The 21,535-nt window shown below is 33.9% G+C and overlaps 2 protein-coding genes across 3 annotated transcripts in view; one reads left to right on the top strand and one right to left on the bottom strand.

Moving 5' to 3' along the window:
• Nucleotides 1-21,535, top strand: part of Kdm3 (Lysine demethylase 3) — a 590,511-nt gene that overhangs the window by 361,927 nt on the left and 207,049 nt on the right. The gene's annotated exons all lie outside the window — the stretch shown is intronic.
• LOC147075810 (uncharacterized) lies at nucleotides 16,339-20,914 on the bottom strand. Its single transcript, XM_085942116.1, has 3 exons — nucleotides 20,555-20,914; nucleotides 19,576-19,690; nucleotides 16,339-17,618 (listed from the first exon to the last, which is right to left on the bottom strand). The coding sequence occupies exons 1-3, from the start codon at nucleotides 20,839-20,841 to the stop codon at nucleotides 17,325-17,327; spliced, it is 696 nt and encodes a 231-aa protein (XP_085798242.1). The 5' UTR covers nucleotides 20,842-20,914; the 3' UTR covers nucleotides 16,339-17,324.

Raw genomic sequence — 21,535 nt, 5'->3', positions numbered from 1 at the left:
CTACCGTTAGTCCTTCGTGATGTTTCTCCATCTGGAAGGCGTACCCATCCCTTCGATGCTATGAGCACCAGTAATCACCTGCCTCTCCGGACTGTTCGAATATTTTCTACCAATGTGTGCAATGTGATTTTCTGAACTTTTAATTACCACATTTAAATAACACGTTAATTATATCTAATGGCCAAGTACTCCAAACGAGCCAGTCGCGTTGTTAGCACTAAATGAGTTAAAGGATTGAAAAACGCGTCTTGTACGGGTACCTGTATAATATATACATATTATATAACAGGAGTTATGTGATGGCAAGCTCTTTTAATATATTGGCAATTCGGATCATCCTCCACCAACACGGTCGTTATAGATCAAGATTTTCGTATAAATCCACTTGAATTCTTGATGACTCTCAAATTAATCGTTCATTATATTATTATCTTTATCACAATATGCAAAAGTTATCACTTATCACGTATTTTTAGAATCACGTGTAATATATTATAATGATTTTTTATGTAAATTAAAAGTCGCACAAATTTGGGGCAGACCCTGAATCAAATTACGTGATGACGACTTGCTGTGTGGAAGTATCGAAGCTATTCTGTGCATGCAGTCGCCAATTTAATGACCCGGTTGATATTCAATAACGCTGGAGGCTGTTCGCAAAAGTTGCGACATTACCATCGGATACAGAATAGTAATAATATATTATGTGGTGTCCATTTATGCAACAGGAATGTTGTTTTCTCCTCTCGTCATACTTTTTTTCATTCACTGCAGGCACCAGAAATTATTACAGCACATTGTCAGTAATGTTTCCCTCAGGATCTCATCTCTTTCTGTAAGTTGAACACTCAAGTAGAGACAGATCGCTTATTTTTGTAGTTTAAATAATTATTGTGTGATAACCGAAATAGTTAACCCACCAGTAGATTGCAATACTTATAATTATTTATATTATCATTTTGTGTAAGCCGGTTCTCACATCTAAACTCGCCTCGTCTGCCGCGCAGCCATAAATCAAACCTTCCAAGGCATATGAAGACCGCGTACGTCTACCTGCGACAGTCGCACGTAAACTTCGAAACGTATAGATATTTGGATGCGGCGATCGGCGAGCCGGTATAGGAATTACCAATTCGTAGTTGTTCGTATACGTCCTGGCGTCTTCGACTCACAGCCCGAAAAGCATGCAACTTGTCGATTGCAATAGTAGATTTTTTTCAAACTAAAAAGTCTGATTCGACCAATCTGCGGAGCTCTATTTGGCAACGTGTGTTTTGTGAATAACGAAGACGTCACATTCGACACGTTGCCGAGAGCCGGCTAATAGTAAATGGTAACTCAATTAATACACCTAAAATACAGAATAAACCAGGTGACTCACTTTCGTTCCGATCAAAATCCCTTTCGCTGAATTAATCAAATCTATATCACTACAATTCGTTCATTCATTAGATGCGCTTAAATTTATCAATGTTTGCAACCAAGAACAAAGTTAGGTCTCTACCCGGAAGACTTTGGCATTATTTCATAGCGATCCATCTTGTTGATTGCAATGCGCCTGTTCTTCGCGAATTCCTGAAACAAAAGCTCCCTCATCACTTGAAGCATTGCAATTCGATCTTGGGGAAACTAAACTTTCCCAACTACTACTGGCAACAGTTCATAATAATTCACTTCGGTATTGCGTTCACGCTCCGATGTTTCCGCCTGTGAATAATTCGATAATTCAAACGGGAGGTGTTCGCAATATAGTCGACTCTCTTCCTCTTGTTGCCGGTTTACTAGGTTAGTTCAACTTCTGTCTCGTTCTCGTCGTGAAGCTTTCGTTATCGGTGTTGTTTGTCTTGCCGTTTTCCGTACCCCGTAAATGGCGTAAATCTTCTGCCACCCTCTTGAAAACATTTGCATTCTGAAAACGGAAAAGTTTTTTTTGTGCTTTAATCGGATTTTATTTTTGAGTAAGTAATCAGTTTAGTCCAGACAAATATAATACCTATTAATAACAAATAAAAATTGTACCCATAACATTGTATAAAAACACTTAAACCGTTGTTATACAAAAATTACCGTGTTTTTTTTTTTAGTATTCCGGCGAGGATGAAAAAATGTACTTAGTCAAACAGATAAGAATGGCGACCACAGAACAGATTATTAAAATAAAAAAATTTAAAGCCAGTTGCCATGGATCAAGATTTGTAGCTGGATTCGACTTATTACTGATGGTCAAGTCATAAAACACAATAAACACAAAGAGCGCTGAGTATCATAAAACACTACCAACATTTACTTTAACGACAAACTTTAATAGATATTGCGTTTCTGTACTTACTACTTATTGAAAATAACATAGGTACTTACCTACTTATTCTTTAATCCGTGTTGAAGGCTATACTTCAGTTGAGGCATGGTCTAAAAAGATCATGACTAGGCGATGAATGACGCGAGCCCAACGAAATATAATTTGTCATAAAAATTCAACACGCGTTCATTTAATGTTATGTTATTGTTATATTAATATCTAATAATAATAGTATATTCTTTGACAAGTTTTCTTTTTCAAGTAAATGGGTAACGTTTTTTAGTCATCTTTACACGATTTAAGAATATATTCCTCCAACGCCATCACAAAACAAATCGACGTGCTCACACCCCGACTGTCGGTCTCCGATTGGCGACGAGTGAAAAATTTCGTCTAACCTACTTTTGAAAGTTATTTGCCGTTTCACTTATGTATGCTCTTAAGTTTATTCCATAATTCTTCACACTCGAGATTTAAACCTCTAGGACCCAGTGGCGAAGACGCCATACTAGGCGATTATTTAAAGCCTATCTTCTTAAGAAAAATATTTTTTAATTGCATATTGACATATTATGTATTTATATAATCACTTCATTATTTTATATTCTAAAAAAATAATTTATTTTGCCAACGAGAGATGTCGTATATGTAGGAATGTACTACACAAATTACAAAACAATCTGTAAAAGTTTTAAAAAATATACCACAGCGCGCCATCTGTCTTGACGTAAATTAAGGTCGGATTATGTGTCCAATACTTCTGATTTTTTTTCATATGGACTTCAAGCCACGCATCCTTCGCCGGTCTGTCGAATTGTATGAAATAATGTAAGCTCCTTTCGCAGAGCCTAAAACATTCGCGCATAATAATATTGTTGTCATGATTGCACTTTGTCTAAAATAATTAATAATTAGATTAAAATTAATAATTTAAAACAATAATTTCTATGGCTTTTAACCGAATATTAATAAATAAATATACGTTGTTTTTTTTTAAATAAAAGTAGATTTATCTAATGATTTTTGATGGGTATAAATGTTTTGAAAAATACGTAATTTAAACACATCACTCAATTTTATGTCGTCAGTGACTTTTTGAAGTTTCATTGAATTAGTGTGTCATTGTCATTGATGTGTCGGATCTTTTAATTAATATTTAATTACCACATTTAAATAACATGCTAATGATATCTAATGGCCACTCGTAAGTATACCTGACACGAGTGCTCTTTTTATCAGATCTCCACAGCCTACCTCTTTCCAAAAGTCACTCTTCGCCCTAGGCTAGGACCTATGTATATATTATCGACGGTCCACACATGCACCCCGAGTTGTCGCAAGCTTGCGGTAGTCTCAACCGCAAAACACCTACTGCAAGTTTACCGCAGGATACTTGTGGATTGTGTGTGGACTGACTCTTAATAAAATTTGTTTCAGCTTGTTGGTATTTATTACTGATTTTGTTTGTTTAAGTTTTTCTCAATAAAACTATTAATTGATCTGACCTGTCAACATAAATTATCAATATTATTGCATAGCATGGACATTAAATTACAATTATATCGTTAAATTTCGTATTTGCGCGCTAATTACTTCAGTAAATCCCAACAGCATGCTGCCCAACTAAAAAGTTAAATAACTGGGATGTGTATCATCAGTAAAATAAATATTTCCAAAAAACCTGTTAATTAATACTAAAATGAAAACATATAAAATCATTCATGGCGTGTAGGCATGTATGACCAATAAGGAAAAGTGTGTCTTAATATTTAATTAAACTTTATTATCATTATTGAAATACCGGTCATTAAACGCAGACCAAATATAGGAATCGAAGCTAATTAAAATTTGTGGCTTGTAATAAAATACAAAATGTTGTTTTTTTCACTGTTGTCATCAAATTCTTCTGTCATCATTCTATTTTTCACTCAGCATTTTACTTAGAAGGCACCTTTTTTATCTAAATGGCACCACAGGACATAAATACATACAATATACATGCATCCTTCGAATGTAGAATGTTCGAAAGTAGAGGGATATAAAAAAAATTTAAGTGTACTTTAAAATATTTATTTATCAATGGGTATAATAAAGTTAACAAGGCGTTTTAGCAATCATGTGTTTTCTTTATAAACTTGTCAAGAGATGGTTGAAAACCACTCGTTTATTTGATAAGGTGACGGGGAGCGGAGTAGAGAGGAGCGACTGCATGGCAGCACACAGTTTTTGCATTATCAACAAAAATCTAAATTAAGTATCTCGAATTTTTACTGGATAGGCATATAAACAGGGAACTTTGAAATAATGGTATCTGGAATACCTAACGGTGTTGAGAAACAGGCAACCGATCTCGAGTGTGGAAGAATATGGGATAAACTTAAACACGTGTTAATAATACGCTTGTATTGCGTTCTAACAACTGCTCTCATTTTATGCATTGACGCTCATTCAATATTGGTGTATTTGAAACTGGAACACACCTTATTGCGCGTCTATAATGTGTGGTTCATTTTCATAGGATACTCACACATTGAAAAGCCTCCGACAATATTATGTAGTGTATTGGGGTATATCGGAATTCTATTTATTAATCTGTTGTGTGAATATACCGCATTGCGTTTTCGATTTTTCACATGATAAAAATAACAATGGCAAAATTTGATATATTCAAATATTTAGGTATAATTTATTATTATCGTGTGTCACTGTTACAAAATGTTGATGAGTAGACGTTTGAATAAGTGCCGGAGCGCGCTCCGACGTGGCCGGTTTCAGCTCCATTACACCACTGCTGATAATATCGTAAAGTTAAAAATGTATATTATAATAACTACTAGTCTACTAATAATTCTAGACCAGAAGAACATGCGCCAAATTTTAATCCAGTGAAGTTCCGCTGAGTTGTGTCATTCACGAAGATTTTAACAATGCTATAATAATTCGACCACTTGGATACACACAATATTATGATGTTGGACATTCTGAGAATGGAATAATTACGAGTATGCGGTTAATTTACATAATAATGTCAAACAACGGTTAATCCGGCTATTCATTCACTATGCATAATAGCTTAGTAAATATTGAATATTACGTTTCATTATGACAGCATTCTTGTCATATTATAATAACGTGAATGCCTTTTTCCATTATTGCAAAGTGATATTCTTTACCACAATCTAAACTAGTCAACGGAGGCAGTCAACGGATTTAGACTTACCGACCGCATTCATCTTTTAGTTAGAAGTTAGAAAGAAATTGAAAGGTCCTATTAATCATTATTAATATAATATATAATTGTTATTAAGTACCTACTTAATTTTGGGTAGTTATTGTCTGGTGGCAGAATTATGAATAATAATTATAGTAATCTACTGTGCTTGTTTTGTTCTCTTGCCTCTTTCAAATTAAGTTGTTTCAAAACTTACCATTATATTGTAATTTTTATATTTCTTGTTGTATTTATGTACCTATTTGTTTTTAATTTCTTCTTCCACGCTTTGATTTAATTATGCTTTATGTGTCCGCCTGTTATTGAAGCCATCAGCCAAGCTTTTCTGTGAAACACATCATAGAAACATCCAAACTTGACCAGACCAGAGCAGTGTCAGATTTCACTGGAACTCCTGGCATGAGAAGCCAGTGCGTCACACATTGTAAAACGAAAACGTTCATAATTGTTATTCCACTCAATTTAAAAAGTAGTATTGTACTGTAAAATAGTGCTAATATTTTTCATTTTCCCTTTTTCAACTGTTAACCGTTCAGTATCAAAATAATTTAAATGATGTCTGCCATTCATTTGACATCAAATTTGTCAGGCTTCAGATTTCTGCATTAATTCAATATGGCCTAGAAGCTTTGTTTCAGGTATTTGGAACATATTGAGTCCATTTCTCTGCTTCATAGATTCCCACTATAACTTCTTTGTTATTCTTGTTTTCACTGGAGAAGGATTTTGGTTATTGTTTTGGCAATGGCTGAACTGCTGTCTCGGACTGATTTCACCGAAAGCTCAATCAGACGTGAATGACAAAATGAAAACAAGTGAATAATCAATCAACGATTCTCCTCAAGCAGAACAATTTTGTTTTAGAACTAATTTATTTGAATTCAAAAATCTTCTCGCCATTATCATATTCCGATGACAATATAATATTATTTTGTCATTATATTGTTTACGTTTTATATATTATTCAAATTATTTTGATACTTATTTGATACGATACAAATCGCAAAAAACCAATATACATATCTTTGAAAGATATTAATGAGTAGGTATCTTCTTAAATGCAACGAAGTTGACAAGGAGCGAGGAAGGTACAATCACGAACTATGTACATATTATTGTAGATGTGGGTTGATCGCCATATCGTGAATAGCATAACAACTTTGAAGATAGTGCCACTCCGTTTGGCAGGTCATGTCTAAAGGATGCAAGACATCAAACCATCCAATACGGACCTTTAAAATAGACCGGAAGGGAAAAGGAATCGGTGATGGTAGAATTGTATAGAATGAGACACACCATCCATTCGCTTGTGATAGTGGAGAGAGTTTGCGGCAAGCAGAAGAAAGTGTAAATCAGGGATTCCCAACCGTATTTTCATCTGAAGCACATTTATTTTGTACCCAATAATGGCGGGCAATTTTACCCCAATGAAACTGACATAACATAAACAGAAATAATTACATATTCGACAAATAAATATTAGTTTTATTTTTAACAATTCGTCGTCAATAACGCTAAATTAATGACATGGATAATTAGAATTATATACTTACTTAATTATGTTTTTAATAATAAAATTTAATTAGTAGAATCTTTGGCATTTAGATTCGCATCAATCAGTTGCGATCTGTATTTCGATTGTATTTAATCATGTTCAGTGTTGAAAATAATGATTCAGACATAGATAAGTTGAACCTAGACATGATTTTATCTTAGGTAAATATATGCCCCACTTTTTAGGGAGGGATTTTTCGATCCACCGGATTCCAAAAGTTCTCATCTGTTGTAAATGATTTTTAAAAAAAATTATCATTTTAGAGACCAACAATGTTTTTTTAAAATTTGGAATACCATTTCTTAAACATCTCGAAAAATGATGACGAGCATAGCTGTAAATGGACTTATAGTAAGTAGGGTAGTTATTCCGTGGCAGCACTGGTAGTTACGCTTTAAAAAGTGTCAAAATGTATGCAGTTTCAAATATTTTTCTAGTAAATTAAGTTGCCTATTCATCCATACATCGATGATCAATATAATATTATGTTCAATCAACCGACACACACAATTATTTTCATTAATCGTTTTAAAGTACAACATTTAATAATAACAATTATATTTTATTTAAAAAAAAATGTAAGTAGCACAAATGAGTCCGTGGGTACTAGGACTTCTGAAAAGTGTAGCTATTCTACACTGATAATAATATCTACATAGGTATGTAGCCTGTATGATGAATTATATATGAATCAATCGGAAGAAAATATGACTCTTAAAATTATTGTATTTCAAATATAATAATTATCTCAGTGACGTAGGTCGTATTCGCATAATATTATGAAAACGTGAGACTTCAGACAAGCAATTTCAAATGGCTGACATCCTGACATCAGCTGTCAACCCGCCACGTTGCATTATGATTTTTAGGTTAGGTTTGTTCCAAATTTTTTTTTATCTTGCGGTGACATTTTTAAAGCATTTATTTATGTCGATTGCAAGGTCATCTTGAGGTTTTGATATTAGGTATAACGGTGGCCGAGCGGCATAAGCGTTGGACTATCACGCTGTGGGTCTCAGGTTCGAATCCTGGGTCTGGCAAGTACACATATTGTTTTTCAGTTTGTGTGTGAGTCAGGGTATGGACCTAATAGGTTGAGCAAGTGGCTGACATCCATTTCTCGTAAAAAAACAAAATCTGTTAATACAAACCTCTACTCTGTGGAGGCCCATATGATCCTATAAGGATCGGACATGGTAAAAAAAAAAAAAAAAAAAAAAAAATATGTAAATACTAGGTTTTTATTCAATATAGTATTATTTATAAACTAATGTGTGTTCACCCTATACGCAAAACATTAATTCTGATCGTATTGCCTTCCTGAATAAGAGATATTGTAAAGAGAACAACTCAGTATCACGTGCACTTATGTCGCTTACGAATTACGATATAATCTCTATTTGTGGTTAAGTACATTTGGCTGATTTCATCAAATAATTCAAAAAAATCTATTCCAAATTGCAAGGTTACATGGAGGGTGGTCTTACAGTGACGTCCCTAGATAAAATGCCGCCCCTAACCAGCGCCGAAACGCCGAAAAATTTTATCATCCTTTCAAGAGTCCAATATCTAAGAAATGTGTTGTGTGGATACTTTTACTAACAAAATATCAGACTATTTATTCGCGAATCTGCACGTGTCGTTTCTGGTCATCAAGGACGTCGAAAGGCAATGGAAGTATTCTAGATATCGCGGACCCGATAAAACCAGTGAGCTGATTTTTTTAATGGAAAGATATTTTCGATATACCCACGATCGGCCTATAGACTTATAGGCCTATAAAATTCGTTATTAGTAAGTTTATGTAGCTATTTCTATATATTCCAAATGATTCTCCTCGATTTGCCGCCCTTCGAGTAAATGCCGCCCCCAAGCGACGCTCAACCTGCCTACCCCCACGGGACGTCACTGGTGGTCTACGATTACGAAAGCAAGCGATAGTCTTTACAACAACCCTTAGATTATAGAAAAATCAACAACCATAAACCTCGCTCGTACGTATTTTATTAATCTTTGCATCGTCCTGATGTCTGTCGTCCAGTTGTCCGGTCGTCCAATACACACCAAGTTGTTGCCAGTATAAAATAATATATTAACGAATCGTCTGGTGTTCGAATTTAGAACTAAGTTCATCACAGTATAAAAAATATTGAATAATATTTAAAATGTTAGCATGTGGCGCTCACACTTAGCGGATAACTTATACTGGTAGATCTATAGTTAGGTACATATTGTATGGATCGATATAAATATAGATTGAATGTTTTTCTTTCATTAATAAAAACGAATAATATAGAGAAAAAAATGATTGGTCTGGCGATGGAAAATTTTACAACTCTATTTATTACTTATTAACCAGAAAACCGGTTTCGACAACATATTATTATTATATATTTAGATTTGATCGGCGGTGGAATAACCTGACCAATATTTTTTTAACCCTCAAGTTATCGGATGTGGCGTGCGAATTTCGCCGATTGTGACTGATTCATTTTATAATATGTAGTTATATTCGATTGCGTCAATGACACACTAGGTCAATAAATTGATAATAATTCATAAATGACATTATCTTGACAGCTGCATTCAATTCCGTGTGATAAGATAGGTACGTTCTATTGATAAAATGATAATACAAATTATATTTAAATATGTAGGATATTTTTTAGCTGATAGATATTTCAATTGTAACACCATTATCAAAACTACATAGGTTCCTGTTCCTACAGAAATAAAAGAGCATCTAAAAGTATATAATTCACTATGTACGCACTAGCGAATGTATACCTACTTTCGAACAAAAGCTTCTTGTCCACGTGTTAAAACTGTGAACTAACAATGCAGCTAATCACACTTACGTTTTCAAATGACAAAACGCCGCCAAATGTATCATTTCAATTTACGTAATTTGAAGCTTTTTAAAAGAAAAATATGTCTAAAACGATCAGGAGTGGTGTTAGAATTATTATTGATAAACTTTTGGTTTATTGCGAAGAAGAAAAGTAGTAGCATCTAAAAAGAGAGCCAATACATTATTGAAACACGCCTTCTCGAAACAAGTCTTCTGTATGCGATTACAGCGACTTCCTGTTATCGCCGATTTCTTGTCGTCGGACAATAAGTAGGGCCGTCGTATCGTATCGGAAGAAAAGTATTGATGGGTACTTTCAAGTACCTACCAATCGAAACTTTTTATTGTTATAAAAACGCAGTGCTTTCTTGGAAAACCATATAAACCGTGATATAATACAAAATTTATATTGTCATTGGGCAAGACTTGAGGCTTGCACCATTAATTCGATACAAAAGGTATTGAAAATAGAACTGGTCTATTCTCACCCCATGTACTCACCACGGCACATTTTGTATTATGTTATGTTACTTGTCTTGTCACACTAAGTGGGTTGAATGTTTTTGACACATCGATTCAAAACAACTGTAAAAACAGTGTATTGTTTATTGATCGATACGTAGGTACCTATATTTTTTACGATAATATAATGTACCTATTGGCGAACAACGAACATAGAATCAGTCAAAAAATATCGTTACTTTTTTCACGGCCCTAATCATAGGTATTCATTTGGGCGAATTGGTGGTAGGTACTGAATCAGTACTGAACGGCGAATTTCCATGGCTTGACAATAACTTGACACAATATCTAATAACATCTTGATTCCTGTTTCAGCTCGCTGAATGAAACTCCACTACACAGTTATGACCTTCAATATTATTAATAGTTTGATAAAAATATCTGGTTTAATATTAAAAGCAGTTATTTATCTATCGTATACGTATAACTTACACCAAGCGTATAATTGGTTTCTGACCGCAATCAAAGAGAAAGAGGTCTTTACTTTTATCGCACAGATGTCGGCCAAGACTTAAACTATTAATTATTTAATCACTACCGAACGCGACATTAATTTAATTACATCTATTTACTTACTTCATACCTATTACGAGAGTCGCTTGTTTCTCATCTCATCATATATGAGTCATCAGAACCGTTTGAATTAATTATGTGGTCTTGTCTAGTCACTAGTAGTACGTATTGACATTTTATTATTTGAGGTCAGCCTTTTGACATTTAAATTAATTTAAAAAAAGAATATGCTCCAAAATGGCTCAGATCTGTTGAATATTTTAAATCTATTGAAATTATGCCTATTCATCTTTCGCTGCTAATATTTCAATAATGTATACTTAGTAATACATCTTGTGTTGTACTTTTTTTCATCTCGCAACACTTTCACTTCCTTTATTTTGTTACGTTTCGTTTTTTTGTGTCACGTTATTATAAATTCTGGCAATACATTACATTATTATTTCTCATGCTAAAATGAAATTAATAAGCCCATTATTTCGATGTCAACACTCGACATGATACCTGCCTGCAATGATAAATGATTTCTTTCACGTAAAATGACGTCTTTCTCTGACGTATATGAAATGCGAAATGTAAAATTTATTCTCAAGATTAATATTATTATTATGCGTGCTGTACAACAGTATTAAAGTGCGGCCACACCGGCAACAAGTCGCGCGACAACTCGTTAAATTTTACGATAATTATCATAATTGCTTAAGAAATTTTACGATAATTATCATGCTTATCGTAAAATTTAACGAGTTGTCGCGCGACTTGTTTTCGGTGTGGACCAGGCATTACGTAGTTAAATTGTTGATTTAATAAAATTGTATATGAATACACACTGACGTATATTGCAATATAGGTATCACACAAAAAATATTAATGCCTGAAAAATCAGATTTTCTCTGAGACGTAACCTGAGAAATTAATTGTACATTCGGGGATGGCCCAGGATAGGGTGGGTGACTTACTAAAATATGGAAGAAGGCACCCAAGAAGAAAAGGTTGTTTTGAATTAAAATCTCCTAGCTTTTCATGAGTTTTAGAAATGGGACAACGTAATTTTCAGTTCTTTCAAAGCGATTGCATTTTCTATTATATGATTCAAAAGATTACTATGCATACGACATCATCCAGACATTTTGGAAGAATAGTTTTTTAACCACTAATATTATCGATACCTTATTTCTATAAGGAAACAACTGAACAAGTAAATGAGTTATTACCTAATACCATTAGATGTAGAAGAGCCTTTTCTTTATACCTCAACAAAAAAAATAATCAAAAATTTCTTCAACGGATAATAAAATCGAAAGCTTAAACCTTTCTGGGATGAATCATTAATTCAATTATAAACGGGAATTTCCGGGTTGATTATTAATTGTTAAACTGTAAAATTTCGTTGTGCATTGCTAAATTCGTTTGAACTAAATAAAAAATAAACACATTTACTTCAAAAATCAAGGCTAACAACATTGAAATGAGAATTTGTGCAAATTTTTCAATCGCTATTATCTTAGAACAAGGTACATATTTTGAGTTGTTTCCCTATAGAAGTAATGTATCATTATGTGTCGTCTCTGCCATTTTTAATACCTAATAATTATTTTTGCTTACGGTGATTCTAGGATTTATTGATATTTTTTACTTATGTAGTTTTTTTATTGTGGAAATTTGTGATTGATATTTTATCGTCGGAGGCCTCAAAATCAGTTAGTGCCTCGGGCATCCATGCCTCTAAACGGCGAGACTGCCGAAAGTGCAAAACATCTGCAATTTTCGTCGCGGGTTTGCTATAGTACTTATTAATATTATCATACATATTTGATTAATGTCTGTTGCATATCTACTTCGCTTAAAAGACTGCAAGATGACGCATTTTGCTTATCAAAAGAGTATTCAATATTGATTTAATTACCACATATTATTTACTTATTAAGTACATGTTTAATACTAACAATAAGGTCATCTTCTGAAGTTATGACGTTCTGTAGGATTCATTGTTTATTCTTATTAAATAATGTATCTTACATTATACATGTACAATTCATAGTAACTTAAATAATGTTCATTAATACTAACTAGGTAAGTAGGTATTTACCCAGATATTATTATTTACATGCATCTTAATTATTAAGAGCGGAATGCAGAAACATTTGTCATAACTAAAATTTCCTTAGCAGAAAACACTATGCAGAAACACTGTCCTTAGTTAAGATCATTTTTATTGAAAATAATACCATATTTAAAAATTCTCGTTAGGTAAATTAGGTAAATTATTTTATAATTGTTAAACGATGACAAAAATAAAAATGCAATAACTATAAATATATATTAATATTTAATTATAATACTCTTATGTTTCCGTTATAAGTCATTATACGTGATTCCACAGGCACCACAAGATATTTTTTTTAACATGGTAACACTAGCATCAATTGTCATTCTTCATCTGGTATTTTGTATTTCTGCGGGCTGGCGTATAAAAATAAAATAATATTCTGCAAGTACATGCCAAACGAATTAACACTATCAATATCCATATTGAGATACATTGTTAAATGAATTTGAGTGTATGGACTGTGTTAGATACATGCGAATTTATTTTGACAGCAGCTGTCAGTGATAAATGGTAATACAGAAGGGAGCGTGTTCATAACAAAAGTAGTCTATGGTTAAGGATTCCTTAACTCTATACTCAGGATTGTCTATAGTTAAGTCATGCTTTTCGGCAACTTATCCTTAGGAACGAAATCTTAGATTGTGCATTCCGCTCTAAATCAATGTTTATATGTAGCGTATTTTGTAAGCATTTATCAAATAGTTATTCTTATTATTTGTGTGGCCAATTGGATCTGATAGTTAGTATGTAGGTACCCCCCTACTTAATAGCGTCTTACGTTTTTATACTTGTGGGCTGCGTGTACCTATAGTATCTATAAGTGTACGGCCTCAGTAAGCGTTGCGTGCAGCGCGGCGCGCAGCGCAGCGTGCGGCGTTCTCTGATCTGTCCTTAGTGCACAGTGAGCGTTTGGAACGTTTAGCCAAAGTGAAAATTTTAATAACTCTGGCTCTCTCGCGTACGGAAGTGTATTGAATGTGTTCTTGGGAGTTTATATGCAAATAGGTGTATATTAAGTAAAGCGATAGAAACGAACGTGGAACATGCTTGTCTAATAATAATAGCTACATGCATTTTACACAATGTTATAAGAGATCTCGAAGGCAATTTTGATCATCATCCACAATAGATTTCTTAGATTTCTGTACTTAAGAACATACGGGTTCTTTCCTTGTGATAATGATAATAAAATGAATTTCCCGACTCGTTTTATTCTGGGTATACTTTCAATGCAATCCCTGTCCACTAGAAGAGTGATTGCTCTTTTAAAGCATTTCTTTTTACTTCTTCGTGGGTTCATTTACAATCCGTAATACTGGCAAATATTAATTTTCATGTTCCCACCAATATTACCCGTAACTCTACGGTTTTCATGATACCTCGTCGCAGGACAGATGTTATGTTTCATGATGCTGTGTATCATGCGATTAACTTATTTGATGGCACCATAAAGGTTGATTTATTTTTTATCAACTATATAATGTTAGTAAACGTGTTAAATATGTTAAATTTATAATTGTATATATCATGTTTTTTTAATATTTACATAAACACATGCTGTTTTTTCTGCTTTCTTGTTATATTAGTTGTTATTTGTAATTAAGACATTTTTATAATTTTGTATTTATTATGTATTATGGCGCATTGGCTAATCGCTGTAATGCCGTAATACTCTTTTTCTAAATAAATAAAATAAATAATTAAATAAATAAATAAAATCATTACATTATAAATAATATTCCTACAGAATCAACTACGAATAAATTCTCAGGTAATAGACGAAACAACAGTTCTTCCGTCACAGCGCGAGATGTAAGAAACCAATTTTCAACTATTTTTTGGAAAACAGAATAACTCCGGCCTGAATAAATTTGTAATGAAATACTTAATAATACAACGAACTTTATACTAATAAATAAAAACATTATTTTCCTTCAATTCCGACTTTTACTGCTAATTCCCTCCACCGAATAACGAAAATAATTTGCGCGCCGAACTAAACGCTGTTAAATTTCAAACTGGTTTGTCATGGGCGCGCGCGCTCGTCTGCGCGCTGTAAAAAACACAAACACCCCTGCTGTTTTTCATAGCCAGTAAGGCCACCTGCATTGCGTAACACGTGTTTGTCCTCCACGCTGCGCGCTGCGCTCTGCACAACGCTCGTCACTGAGGCCACACACTAAGGCGTGTACTCATCCAGTCTGTGCTTTTCTCGAACCGGTTCTTCCAGAGAATGGATCTGCTGTCCATAAAAAGAGAACCGGTCTGGACAAAAAATAATAATATACTTGCAGGCGAGAATCCATTGTCGCAACACGGAGCAACAAAAAAAAACATACCAGGCGCACAGAGGAAGCGATACGGTGTTACTGTTTGAATTTGAATTCATACAAATCAACTTGCGCGCGCGCTCTGATCATTTTAACCCCGTCGTTTGTACCACACAAATCTGTTTACCGATTTATATTTCTGTCAACCTGGTAGTTTCTCAACTGATACGATATTATTTATTCTTTTTTAGATTTAATGGGAAGTAGGGTGGTGCCTTTTGGGTGAGGTCGTAACAAGGTTTAATTATCGAGTGTGGAGAAATATAGGATAAACTCAGAACACGTGTTAAATAATATTATGTTATTTTCAATAGTAGTTGCGTGTGTATCATAATATGTATTCATTAATATTTGTCATATAAAAAAACGCGCATTTGTTATTATTGGTAATAAATATTTGATAACATTCAGGCGGTGTTTGTGTTTATTGCGTTTTATGTCCTGAATTAACTCTTAAATCGAAACGGGCTTTAAATCCTTGGTCTGTGGCGACTGCCTTCTGGGTGGGGCTGCAAAAAGGTGTAATTATCGAGTGTGGAGAAATATATGATAAACTCATACACGTGTTAAAGAATATTAGGGTTATTTTCAATAGTTACATGTGTATCATAATAGTTTGTCACGTAAACGAAACTCGCATATATTATTAGTAATATTTGACAACATTCAGGTGATGTTTGTATTCCTTGGGTTTTATTCCCTGAATTAAGTCATAAATCGAAACGGGAGTCGAAGCTTTGTTTAATCTATCTATAGCGACTGGCTTTCACATTTTGACTTAATCTGTGTGGGTATGTTCTGCCATTTGTAAGAGATTTCATCTATCATTGTGTACGTACCAGTAATGAATGTGTATCAAAACTAATGTCAACACAGTTGGTAATATTATATACTATATAGGTACACTCATAATAAAACAACTTTGTTATATTGGTATAAGATAATATAATATCATCATCTAGTTTATAATCTTTCATCATAACAATATTTATTAGCAATAAAACAGTCAACTTACATTTAAGCATTTTAAAAAACATACCTCTATTAATAATCGTCACAATCTATTGTAACAATTAGGTGCTTATATAGTTACATACAATTCTAAGGAATCTATGCCAATGTTCAGTCTTTTAAAAACCGATACGTTTTTTTTTATAATTTTGTTGTAATATCACTAATAAAATAACACAAGCTGTTATTGTTTAATATAAATATGGTATTAAACAGGGCCGGTTTAATAACTTGGGGTCCGAGACACGATCTTAAATTCGGGGATCTCAAAAAATACGAATATCTATCACCTATGTGTACCGTGACCATATCGATGACACCCTTGAGTACATAGTGATTTAAAAAAAGCTGAAAATAGTTTGAAAACGTTTAAAGTTGAAGCCCAGATTTACTATGTTTTGTTTTATAGTCTAAAAAATAATTGATTGTGGTAAGATACAATACAAATTCAATAGACACATGAATGTATTCTTAAAAAAAATCAAAAGTCTAATTCGAAACCTCGTTTTATATTTCTGAGAGACCAATTTTCCTCATTTAGCCTCAATAGTAATTTTTCTTTTCATAATCGAATGTAAGGATTATTTTCTTATGTACATCTAAACGTAAAATATTTTTTTTTTAATTTTACTACTCCGATTTTCGAAAATATAGTATGTACTTTCCACGAAACGAAATTGTAGTAAGGAATTCACATTCAACATGTTTTCAAAACATAAATCAAAATATTATATCATGTCTGTCTCCCCAGGCCTTTAAACAACCTAGGTCCTAGACTAGTCAATAAGCTAGCCCTAAGCCCCAATAGTTAATCTGGCCCTGGTATTAATTAAATAGTTTTTATGTCCACGTTATCATTATAAATGTCACTTAGCACTATTTGGTTTTCCACTCACTATAATTATTGAATATACGCTCTCTTTTCGATAACGTCCGTGTATTCACTAAGTCCGTTTAGTAATCCTTTTGTAAGAACTTTTTGCATAAGTGCCTCGGCGAAGATCTGTTGGGGCTTTGTCATTCTTTTCAATTTGGATGCGAAATTTATTCCCACCGCGTCGAACTCCGTCGGCTTGGGCTGCGAATGCAGGGCTTTGTTGAAGACTTTCATGAACTCGAAGACGTCATCTTCCACGTCCAGCTTTCTTTGCTTGTCCGGCGGAGGCGAATCCGTCCGGTTTAGGTGGTCCAATACCTGTAGAGAGAATATACATTATTTTTTTTATGTGATGTAAAAAATAGATTAATGTCAAATGCGTTGAGGAAATCCTTCGATAACCTATATTCTATAATCTATATGGTATAATATATGACAGAGCCGAACTATATATTATAAATATTACACATGAAGAACAGTCAATTCCGTAAATTACTAAACTCTTTACGAGCAATTAGTACCTGCTGCTGTTTTATCAATTACTACATGCATCAACCACTTTGAACATGGTCGACTGGTACCGAAACCAAAACTTTCACTTCATAATGAAAATGTGGCAATAAATAATAAGAAAATATTATTATTATGTAGATACCAGTGGCGAAGGGTGGGGGTAGGCTAGGTAGACGAGTATTTTTTGACTATTATCTATTATGGTTTGATTTTCGCAGAGTTCAATTGAATTTTAAAAACTATCCAACACCATCTATAAAAAAAACTAATTAGAGTCTTAGTTCAATGAAAACAAATCCGTTTGACTGACAAAGTTTAGTGTGCACTATTTATAGCGGATCTTAAGAGCCTACCTCCACCCTTCGCCATTGGTAGATACTGTTATATAACGGATGATTTATTGTACATGCCGATATAGAATATATATAACTAAATACACTGACCGAACCCTCATTATATTATAGAATATAGAAGATTTAAAATTTAAATGAACAACTGTCAAGATTTTGAAGGTATAAAAATGACAGACGTGTTGGTATAAATGCTTCAATGTCATTTAATAGTCGAAGACGTTGATGTTAAAGTTTTTCTGTTAAGGTGACGCATCAGTGAAACGCCAAATAATTTTCAACTGTACGCGCGACGAAATTTTGGACTCGCTGCCATTCACTGAGAGAATGTTGACCCAGGAACACGTCACTTTGCTGCGTGATGGCGACGGGTCAATTAATTCTAAAATCGTGTAAAGATGACTAAAAACGTTACCCATTTACTTTAAAAAGAAAACATGTCAATGAATATATTATTATTGTTACTAATAGAACAATAAACAGAACATAAAATGGACGTATGATGGATTTATATGACAATTAATATTTCGTTTGACAGGCGTCATTTTCACCCGCCACCCGCAATCCGCGCATCGCCTAGCGACGATCTTTTTAGACCGTGCCTCAACTAATGCATGGCCTTAACGAAATGCACGGATGACGTATACAATAAATATATTATGTAGGAGTGTATGTATAATTACTACAAAAAATGGATTCAAATGACTGTACATAATTATTGTAATCACTGAGAACAGGCAAAGATAAATTATGTCTTCTCTAATTCTCGTGCTATTTGGTGATCTCTAGCTGTAAAAAACGGATGTGTTTTTTTTTCAGAAGTTAAAAACACATATTATTATGAATACATTTAATACTGGTTCCGACAAAAATAAACGTGAAAAAACTAGCGGATTATCTCATAATATATTACTGCTTCCAAACACACAAAAAAACTAATTGCAATGCAAATCTAATCGATAAAAAATAGTAGATTATATTAATATTGTGTGCTTAGTACTTACAAGTTACATTAATTGTTACATCTTACAACATAGCATTTTATGCTTTACTTACACCAAATGTTGACAGACTATGATAGGGAATGCTGTGTGAGAATAGGCTATAGAGTATAGAGTCTATATAGCAGTGGTGGGCGGAGGTAGGCTATTAAGATCCGACATAAATAGTGCTCACTAAACTTTTTCAGGCAAACGTATTTGTTTTTATTGAACTAAGAATACAATTTGCAGAAGGTACTGGTTAATTTTAAAAATTCAATTAAACCCAAATTAAACCAAATTGTATTCTTAGTTCAATGAAAACAAATAAGTATGACCGATAATGTTTAGTGTGCACATTTACGTCGAATCTCATCAGCCTACCTTCACCCCTCGCCACTGTTCTAAATAAGGAGAGTATTTTTAACTTACTTCTGGTAATTGTGGTTCTCTATCACCATCGCTGTCATTGTCTTCACTCGAACTATTTCTCCTGACGATTTTTGGGGCGTTAGGATCTATAGTGAAGAGTAGCAGATCATAGTACCTGTTAAAATAGAGAAAACAAAATGATTATTGGCATGTGTCATACCTATTTATATTCTCCTTGGCAAAGACAACCCAGGACACCGTGTCCAAATGGTATGTTTGGTTTGCAGACAAAAAGATTTCAAACAATCCAATTAATAGAATCCAGTTGAGACAACTCTGAGACAAATATGAGTCGCGTGTGTAAACAAGCACGATGCAAGTGGAGGAAGTCTGCGGAAATATTACCTTTTATTTACAAATTTTCATTGTTTCAAATATTTGTACAAGAACTTGTTGAGGTATTGTCAATAATCTATAAAACAGTCACAATAAAATGCGCTTAGTTACACCCCGCAAGAGAGACAGAAATATGTTTGATCTGACTCGTTATTAAAACCAGGTGTATTTTTCCTTTACCTTCAAAACGCCAGTAAAGAAATTAAGTTTTAACTAAAAAATATTTCTCTGTGGCTGATTATTAATTAGTATGCAAAAAAATTGTCGTTACAGTTCAATGACTATTTTTACTGCCATAAACTCTTAATTATTTTTTTTTAAAGTCGTCCATGAAAATAGAGCTTGAAATTAATTATTTTTTTTAATTAATTGTTAATCATCGGTAAAGAGACATCTCGTAATTAATTTTCGGTTCCACATTAGTGAATCTATTGTTCTTTATCTCACTGTCAGAGAAAAACAGAAAACTTTTAAAAATAATAATAAAATATGATATTAAAAATAGTTTGTTTCCATTTCATTTTACGTTATCTTCTTATCATGTAGGTATGTTTCCCACAAACTGACGAATAAGTTAACATGGCCGATCTGTACAAAAACAAACTTTGTGCATACAATGAATGAATGAACAACACTAACTCACCACAACGACGGGCTGTAGAAAGGTCCGACGCCAGATTTTTTAGAAGCTGCTATTTTTCTGTTTTCCTTTCTGAAAGCGCTTCTAATATTTTGTATCTTCGCTTTGGCCAAGAATTCATCAGCGTTCGGGAAATATCCCTTCAAAAAAGACACTAATTCACCGTAGGCGTGCCTTTTGAAGTATTTATTCAGGTAGTTCGGGTCTTCCGTGTCCCACAGGCAGCGTTTTTCGCGGTAGATTTCGATGAATCTCGACAGAACTTCTTTCGTCCACTCGACTTTTTGCATTTTTGATGCTGTATTTGGGGTAAAGTGACGGAATCGAGGTGCGTGAAGTAAGCGCAACACACGGTCTCGGACTGGCGACCGGATCCGCCGCAGTTCTCCCCGCCGGCCGCGGCCCCTCCGGCCCCCTTGCCGCGGCCCCTCCGGCCCCCTTGCCGCGGCGCGTCGCTCGAACTGCGGGATTGGTCTGCGAAGGAACTGAACTCTCTACCTACCCGCACGCCTCTCCTCTGCGCACGATCAATATTGCAAACACAGTGACGATCCAACCATTGGTTGCCGAGTGCAATAATAACATTAAAACATATTATTATTAGATGGCATTTATCGTGAATCTGAAAAATTTCGATAATAGGTTTGTTGTTAATTTTTCTTTCTGTATATTTTCAAATGACTTACTATTATACATAACCTTACCACATTTGCGTGAAGTTCGATACTTTTGACAGAAATCAAGATATGGTTAGTCAAGGCAAGACTTTCCGCATGTGCAGTCGACAATAGCAACCACGAGTAACAACAATTACATTCGTCCTGGTTAATTCCTACATGCTAATAAAATTGCATGTGCGCATGTTCAAAATTACATTCTTACATTCTATTGGATTGGATGGTGACTAGACACAACATCTGAGAGTAAAAAATCCATCGTAGACGACCATACCCGTAGACATCTGAGTAAACTCAAACAAATTGC

The sequence above is a fragment of the Rhyacophila brunnea genome, unplaced genomic scaffold, assembly GCF_057557595.1.
Source record: "Rhyacophila brunnea isolate RB1 unplaced genomic scaffold, BYU_Rbru_1.0 scaffold_14, whole genome shotgun sequence".
Lineage (NCBI taxonomy): Eukaryota > Metazoa > Arthropoda > Insecta > Trichoptera > Rhyacophilidae > Rhyacophila > Rhyacophila brunnea.
Note: the sequence above shows the minus strand (reverse complement) of the source record. Positions and strands in the feature narration are given on the sequence as shown.

Coding starts and splice junctions, on each gene's coding strand:
- LOC147075810 (XM_085942116.1), bottom strand. CDS start 20,841: ATGCAAAAAGTCGAGTGGACGAAAGAAGTTCTGTCGAGATTCATCGAA. Junction 19,691..20,554: donor TTCTACAGCCCGTCGTTGTG/GTGAGTTAGTGT, acceptor CTATTTTAACAG/GTACTATGATCTGCTACTCT. Junction 17,619..19,575: donor GAGAACCACAATTACCAGAA/GTAAGTTAAAAA, acceptor TTCTCTCTACAG/GTATTGGACCACCTAAACCG.